Source organism: Drosophila mojavensis, unplaced genomic scaffold (assembly GCF_018153725.1).
Source record: "Drosophila mojavensis isolate 15081-1352.22 unplaced genomic scaffold, ASM1815372v1 contig_81, whole genome shotgun sequence".
Taxonomy (NCBI): Eukaryota; Metazoa; Arthropoda; class Insecta; order Diptera; family Drosophilidae; genus Drosophila; species Drosophila mojavensis.
In genome coordinates, this window is record NW_025318907.1 from 4,358,121 (window position 1) to 4,366,711 (window position 8,591).

Sequence of the window (8,591 nt, forward strand, 5' to 3'; positions counted from 1 at the left end):
TGAGCTGTCATTAATCGAGACAGCCAGCAATGATTTAGTGCTTAGATATGCCCTCGAGTCAATTACAGATCAATGCAACTGTGTAAATAGTTTAACTGCAAAAAAGAAAACCCTCCTCTTTTCTTGCCTTAACAAATTTTCCATCATCGTTTCGGTTACACCCTGGGAACGGGGTTAATTTGGAAAGAAATTTTAACTGGCAGTCGACGATACCAATTCAGCATATGTAGAATACTATCTGCTTTTATTCGAGTTGAGCTTCGAGTTTATAGCGAACATCTTAGTGAAAAGCCAAGTCGAAAAAAATTAAAGTAAACTAATAATAATAATATTGATAGTAAAATTAATAAAATATATAATATAAAATAATAAAATATAAAATAAAAATAATAATATATATAAATATATAAATATTATTAATAATACAAATAATTATAAAAAAAAGCATTTTTAAAGAAATTTATAAATTTAAATGAAACGCAAAAGAAATTTTTAATTTTCCTTTTCCGGCCTATCAAGCGAATATTATGTATGTACATTACATTTATTTATATACATAAATAAATTTATTTTACAACAGTTTATACTTATATGCATTTGTATATAATATCGAACGAGACCTGACTAACTATTGCATATATATATAATGTATCTATATATCAAAGTCCGAATGAACGCAAGGCAATAAAGCTGCAGACTTCAATATTCATTTTACTTTTTCAGCTATTATTATATACATTTTATTATTATTTTATATTGCATTGTATTATCAATCCATATTATATTAAATTAAATTTTTTTTTATAAACAATTCGCTTGCTCTCTATCCCTACACAAACTCTTGATATACATTTTTGGATTGTTAAAATTTAGGAATATTTAGGAATGTTTGGGAATATTTTGAAATGTTTGGGAATATACATATATGTACGTATATATAAAGTCTACAAGTATATGTGTAAGTTGAAATTTAATTAATTGTAAAGTTAAAGCGGTGCATGGGCGGACCAATGGTTGGGGAGCTGTTCTGGCTCACTTTGACGGCGGGCGGAGAGACCATTGGGATGAGGGGTAAGCTTTTGCCGCTGCTGACGTTAGTGTTGCTGTTGTTGTTGTTGACGCTGTCTGTGGAAATGGTGTTTTTGATATCGGGCTCAGGGTGTTCAGGCGGCAGCAGCGCTGACTTGTGCAGCTTGAAGCCGTAGATGCTGCGGAGGGAGATGCTTAGTGGAATTGTAATAGTGGAGTAGCAATTGATGTGGGCTAACCGTGGCGTATACTTCTCAAGGGGCGGTTCCGGCAACAGGTGCGGCAGCTGCATGAAGAACATGTGGGGGAAGCTGGTGCCAAACATGGCGCCGTCCAGGTGAGCGCAGCGTGCATGCGGCTGATAGACATCCCTGCAGCGTGGACAGTAGACCTTCACATGCGATTCGCCAACGCTGTCGGACATCCCGACTGGCAGCACCAGCTGCCCGTCGCAGTAGATGCGCGGACATATGCCGAAGTCGCCGCGCTGATACTTGAGGCACATGTCGTCGATGCCCCGCATGCTCAGTATGTAGCGAGCGTGGATCAGGCCATACAGCTGGGCCGTCAGCTCGGGGTCTGCGTCCATTGGATTGAAGCCGTACTCCGTGTCGAACTCCAGGTCGAGTATGGCATCCAGCGTCTGATGAAAGTTGGGCACCAACATATCCAGCCCAGTCAAGTTGAACTTGTCCTCGATGTACTCCTGGGGCACGCGGCACAGAAATCTGTTCACCTGCAGATTAACGAACCAACCAATCCAAGTGCCATCGGGCGTATCAACTTGACTTTTCCATATATAAATGTATATATATAAGTAGATATATGTATATGAGTATGCACATGACGAATCTCATAGCAACTATGCTCTACTGCACTTACTTGTACGACATCTTCTGTTTGTATTAATTAGTCTTGCTCAGTTTGACCAATTCCTAAAAATCTTTTGCTCTGAGTTCAAAATGTGAAAATATTAATGTGTGCGCACTTAACTTGAGACTGACAGCCGACTGAATAGTTCTCTATCTCTCTCTCTCTCTCTCACACTACTGAAGTCAGCTTACTGTTTTTTTCAATGTGAAGAGCTTACTGATTTGTTGTAGAGCAGTGTTGTGAATGATATTCAGGTACTTCTATAATTAATAAGTTTTGGCATTAAATAGCACTCACTTTGTTGAGAGTCCTTATGCTAATATATATACAGTGTTCTTTTAAAGAGATTCACTGACTGCTGTTAACTGAACACTCTACACACAGCACTAGAGATGGAATAGAGTACAACGGGTTATATTTATTTAGAGGGTTCGTCAAATAAAAGTAGCCTAAATAGGTATGTATGTACATACATATATATTTTATTTTATTTTATTTAATTTTTTTTTTTTTTTTTTTTTTTAGGTATTGACAAAAATAGAGTCAACTAAAACTATAATTAAATAGCCTAAAGAAAGTACAGAAAATTTGTACAATAGTATCACCAAACCGATGAGGGTGTGAATAAATTTGTATTATTATTTAAATAAAAGGAATATAAAGATCTTATTCTTCCAAACTGTTGAAAAAACAAACCAATTGAACTGAGTCCAGCTCCACTTAATATTGAAAGCTAGTTAAGAGAAAAGGAATTTCATATTTTTCACACTTCAAATTATCTGAGTCCAGTCAATGGTCCATTTAAAGTGTTTTGCCCTGGAGTATTGCAATGCACTTGCCGCCCCAATAATTAATAATCTGAGAATACGAGCAGAGTGTTGGCAACAGCAATGGCCTTAATTAGGACGGTGCCAGAGACAAAGACCAAAAGCCGCATATAGCATTTTGGACTGTTTTGGTCATTTATTCCGCAAGCGAAATTCACTTAACACGCATATATGTGTGTGTGTGTATGTGCGTGTGTGTGTGTGAGGCTGATTATTGATCGAAGCATTGCAGCAAGCAGTACATTTCCGGTTTACTGACTCGTTGCAATTGGAAAGCGCTTGCGCCTGCGCGCGTCTTGCGATTCAGGTGCATATGGGGCAGGGGGCGAGGCGTGAGAGTGAGTGAGAGGTGGGTCAGCCGGCGCGTCGCGTCATTCACTCGTGCACTCATGAAGTGCAGCCAGTGAGTCGGCCAGCGCTTACTTGTCATTTGATTAATGAGACCACGCTCAGCCATCGATCTCCATTTAGCGGGCAGCCCTGTTGCCCGCTCTCGCCCAGCGGGACAGTTGGCGAACAGAAAGCATGAATAATGGGGGCGTTGCCAGCTTGGGCTACAGGTTCGAAAATTTGCAGCTACAACAGCAACAACAACAGCAACAGCGGCTACATTGTTGTTATGCCCCTTTTAATGGCGTTCTAATTGCGCAAGTTTCGAGCCTTCTCCTACGGCCATGTTAGCGACTGATGCGTGAAATTTGTGCGAATGTGTGTGCGCGCGTATCTGTGGACCCATTCACTACAGGGTTGGCTGCACTCAGACACTCCGACAGGGGGCGTGGCCAGTGACACGTCTTAACTGACCAATATATAAAGCCAACGCAGCGCGCGTCAACGTGCTAAGCCATGGCCCAACAATGTTGCAATTGTTGTTGTTGCTGTTGCTGTTGCTGTTGTTGTTGTTGCTGTCACTCTGAGGACTGGGAACAAGCAACAGCAACAGTCAGTTGGTTGCTGGCAGCTGCTCATTGGCTTGTAGCAGTCGATACATAGAGTCACACAAGTCAACACTCCCAGTAAATACCCTGCAATACCCTATAAGCAGTGTACAGCTTTTAACTTCGGGTCTCTCTCTCTCTCTCTCACTCTCTCTCTCTTAAGCAGTTCAATAAAAATTCACAATGAAAACCGTTCGACTGACAATTCCTCAACTAATGTTATTTTTAGTCGTCCAACGTGTTGGACCGCATAGTAAAGAGTTTGAGTGGGCTGCTCCCAGCTGAGCCGACGCCAAGCGTCTTCCCCGCTGATGCAATTCCTTGTGAGAAGCAATTAAAAATGGAACAGACTCTACGACGAATGAAGGCGACAAATATTAATTGCATTTGAGAGCGCCACAGTCATGAAAATTAGAAGTATTTATGAGAAGTGCTCACACGGTCTCTTTCTCTATGTGTGTGCGTTTGTGTGTGTGGGGCGCGTGTATTGCACCCCCTGTCTCTATATCTGTCTCAAAGTAACGCACTGCGTAATTTCTTCTCTTTCTAGCTGTCTTTATGCGTGACTCTAACCTCTCTCTCTCTCTCTCTCTCTCACTGCAGTTGTGTTTTGATTAACTATCTTTCTCTATCTCTTTTTGTCTCTCTACGGGTGGGTAACATCTTGTTCTTTAATCTTTTTCTGTCTCTGTGTGTGACTCGTTCCATCTCATTCTTTACATCGCTGTGTTTCGCTCTCTATTGCTCATTCTATTACAGTTTTTCTACGTGTACCTCAACTTCTCTTGCTGTCTCTCCATGTAGGTCTTTCTCTCTCTCTCACTCTGGGTGTATCCCTTTGCCTCTATCAGTCTCTGTGCAATGCTTTCTCTCCCTCTCTCTCTTTCTCTGTCTCGGTGTATAAGCGTCTCTCTCCCCCTCTCTCTCGCTCTCGCACCTTCTCTCTCTCTCTCTCTCTCTCCTCTTCCATCTCTTTCTTTCTATGTGTATGCTTCTTCTGCTCTATGTCCTTCGTTTGTACATTTTTCACTCTCTCTCTCTCTTCCTCTCTCTCTCTCTCTCTCTCTCTCTCGCTTTATCTTTCTTTATCTCTTTTAATGAGATATTATTTCTAGCCACACTCAATTGGGCTCCCACAAGTAATTGTGCATACATTGCGTAAGTATATGTATTTAAAAATGGCATATCGAAATATGGATTTTTGTGGCCTTAGCCACTGTGGCTAGTAAGCAAATGAGACGCGGTTATATCAACGCAGAGTGTCATAAGTTTGACAGCCAGCAATTTACACGTTGATGGAAAAGGATACGGGGAATGCGCGCCAGATACGCTCTGCAGATATCCATTTGCTATGCAGATGCAGGAACACAGATACAAATCCGACAGCTGTGTGTGTGTGCGTACACAAAGTGTGAAAACTCATTTGTATCAAATTTCTCATAGACACAGCACAGGGGCACAGCACACTCTCCCACACACACACACACTCACACAGACACAGAAATTGATGTAATAAACTCTACGCGCTGACAGGGACAAACTTGTCGGTGTCGATGAGAATGTGAATGAGCATCAGGAGATTGGGCATCAGAGGAGTGAGAAGCGAGACTCTGTTGCTGGTAGCCCAGCACATACAGCCATGTGGGGGTGCAAATCCACAGCCAATGTGTGACTAGACTGGACGGAGAGGGTATATAAAGAGAGTACATACCCTGCACTAAAAAAAAAATAGGGATAATTAAGAGATAATAGCGAAACACAAAATCAATAAATAAGTGGAGAATGCAGGGTTACTCGAATATTATAAATTGGTGGAAGCTGGCAATAGAAAAAAGAAAAAGATATTAGATTTACGTAATTCGATTCAGTTTTACAGGGTATTCCAGCTCAGTAAACATCTTTGCATACAAACTTTATTGCGCCCTCCTACCAGAGTCCGTCACTCGCAGGAATGACATTTTTGACATGGTTTGTAATTGACACTTGCACTTGCTATAGAGCAGCACCACCGAACAGCAGCTCCAGCACCGCCATCAAACATCAACAACAACAAGCGATTCTGTCTCTGTGTGTGTGCAGCACATCTCCATCTCTCGCCAGTACGCGGCTCTAGCTCATTCAGATACAATTTTTTTCATCTCAGCTAGAAGAGAAAAAAAATAAATTTAAAGACGATGTGAACATCAGGTTGAGTGGAATAAAAATGGGGCAGATGAATGTCAGTTAAAATCGTGGCGATAAATAATATCTGCTGTCATTACAGAGCTACGTTTTTGCATCTATAACATTACGATATGTTCTTTCGATTCGCGATTGAGTGTTTCAAGTTTTGAGCTCTCTATCTGCCCGAGTCCCCGGTTGGGTGTCACTCTCTGTCTGTCTGCCCCCCTGTCAGTCATGAATTGATAGCTATAAATGAGTTTCATTAGATTTGATATGGTAAACAAGTCGTTCGTGTGTGCTCAAGGAGTAGCTAATGCAAGAAGACGTGCTTAACCGCAGGGAAATCAACTGTGGCTGACAAAATATAATGCTAATTCAGTTGAGTCAATGCAAGTCTGAAATACCCAACTGAAATTTCAAATATCTTTGCGTCGCATTTACTCAGACGCAACGTGAGTCTTTTTCTCAACAAATTTAAAATTTCTTAAATGACGAGTTGGATGTTTGTATATATAGAATAATAATATATTAATAATTGACATATTTGGATTAATACAATTTTAAGCAAAACATCTTTGCTGTTAAATCGAAATTAGAAAAGATTCAAGTTTGGTGCATTTTTCATTCCATCTTTAATTGCCCATTTACAGCTGTTCAAATAAAATAATATAATTATGTGTTACATTTCAAAATAATGTGTCAAGAGCACTAAAAACTAGTTTCATGCCCCAGCAGATAAAACGCCTTTTAAGTGTCCAATTTGCATTACAAATAAAGTCATCAATTCAGCTAATTTGCCTGCTGCAATCTCTGCAGCAGATCGACAAGCTAATTAAAGTGATATATGCGCAGATAACAGTATATATAGATATGTGTGTAGATAAATGGCGCTATCTTGGTCCATTAATCTCAACATTCATCTAGCCATCTGGCAGCTACAAGTACTTGCAGCATCCTCTAGAAGCGAATACTCCGCATTCAAGTTTCGCTCGCTCACAATTAGATTATTCACAAATTAACACGAGAAAAGTTGATATGTTTGTTGTCTTGGCTCGCAGTCGCAGTCAATCGGAACTGCATATACAGCCAACTGGCTCATAAATCAGTTGAATGAACTGTGGGGCAACAACAACGACAACAACCATGGCAAGAACAAAAAAACAAGAGCCACAACCAAAATACAAATGGAAAGGAAAACATTCAGAGAGCGCCACGCACTTTCACACACAATTTTCTGCACGCACTCAGCCAAAAAGCGTTAATTATACTAATTATATGTTGATGATGTTGTTGTTGTTGTTGTTGCAGGGATCCATGATAACAAAAATAAATATGGAAAAATAACTAAAATATAATTTCGGTACACTTTGAAGTGATCCAAATAAAAATGCAGACACACCTCGAAACCTGAAAAGATAGAAGAAGAGGGCAACACGAAGAACGACTGTGAGAGGGACCACATAACGAATATTACGAATTAAAGTAAACACATAAATCTTACTTTTCTGCCCCGCGTGAAGTTCAAAAGGAAACGTCGTAGAACGGAAGTCGTTCGAGCTTAGGTAATAGATATAGATTTCTTTTTAGACAATTGGAAATGCAGTTGTTGTATCTGTATCTGTATCTGTATCTGTATCTGTATCTGTATCTGTATCTCTGTTTTTAAATGTTCCTATATCGCTTTTGCATCTATATCTGTAGCTGTGTCTGCACTTAAGTCTGCATCGTGTCTACGGCAACAGCTGCAGTAGGAGAAACGCATCAGTTAGTCAACTGTGCAAATAGTTGTCACCATTTGTAGCAGCCCAGATGCACATGCGAGTCGTGCCTTGGAGCGCTTCCCTTGGCTGTTGTGATTCGGTTGGCCTCACAGATTTTACGTTAAATTACACGGTCTGCGTGAAGTGATAAAATGTTTCCTATGTGGCATGCGACATTTAGTTGGCTTGCTGCAAGTCAAGCAGATGAGAGATGGGCTGCCTTTTTATCAACAATCTAATGATGAGACTAAAGTAGAAGACAATTCGAGATGAGTCAAATCTGATATACATAGTTGGATGCCCCAAAATCCGCAGAGTACCGCAACAATTGCTTAACTAGCAAATAATTGATCTATCGTTCTACTATCTAACCAATTTCAATTTCAATTTCTCTTCTTATAGCAGATGTCTAACTGGATTCCCATTGGAATCTTACCTAACAACATGATTTGTCGAAGGTTCCAAGATTTGTCGACAGAGGGCTACAGACTCTAATAACATGAGTTAGTCAAATTAACTGAACTGGGAAATAAAATCTCATCAGCATATACATATGTATATGCAGGGCTTTCGCCCGATCCATATGAGGAAAATATGATCATTTTCCATCAAATCTAAAAGTTTTTAACTAAATGAATAGCCTAAAAAGTAATCTGTTCAATTTTTTATTCAACACTTTATATAATTGCAGCAGAGAAGAAAATCATATCTTATTAATAATCTGCCACATGCGATTCCTAAAGAAAAATATTACTAAAGATATATACATATTTAAAGCTGTCTGAAATTACCATTTCATTTAAATGATCAACAGACTTGTCAACGCATATTAGCTGCAATCGGCTACGATTGAGAACAAGTGTTTAACTGGTTACATGAATATTAGAATTATTACGCTGCAATTTATATTCATATTAAGTGAAACAGTCAACCGATATACTCTGCCCGATATATACACAATTCAAATCGGATTCGCTACGACAAAATCATTATAAACAGCT

General features: G+C 39.7%; 1 protein-coding gene across 2 annotated transcripts; it reads right to left on the reverse strand.

The window, feature by feature from the left end:
- Positions 1-784: 784 nt before the first annotated feature.
- LOC6580712 (suppressor-of-stellate-like protein) lies at positions 785-2,067 on the reverse strand. 2 transcript variants are annotated; one of them, XM_015164382.3, is made up of 3 exons: positions 1,912-2,067; positions 1,269-1,812; positions 785-1,208 (listed from the first exon to the last, which is right to left on the reverse strand). In XM_015164382.3, the coding sequence occupies exons 2-3, from the start codon at positions 1,694-1,696 to the stop codon at positions 971-973; spliced, it is 666 nt and encodes a 221-aa protein (XP_015019868.1). In that variant the 5' UTR covers positions 1,697-1,812; positions 1,912-2,067; the 3' UTR covers positions 785-970. The 2 variants fall into 2 exon arrangements, with proteins under 2 accessions (XP_015019868.1, XP_002006515.1); XM_002006479.4 differs by having other exon boundaries at positions 1,269-1,817.
- Positions 2,068-8,591: the final 6,524 nt, after the last annotated feature.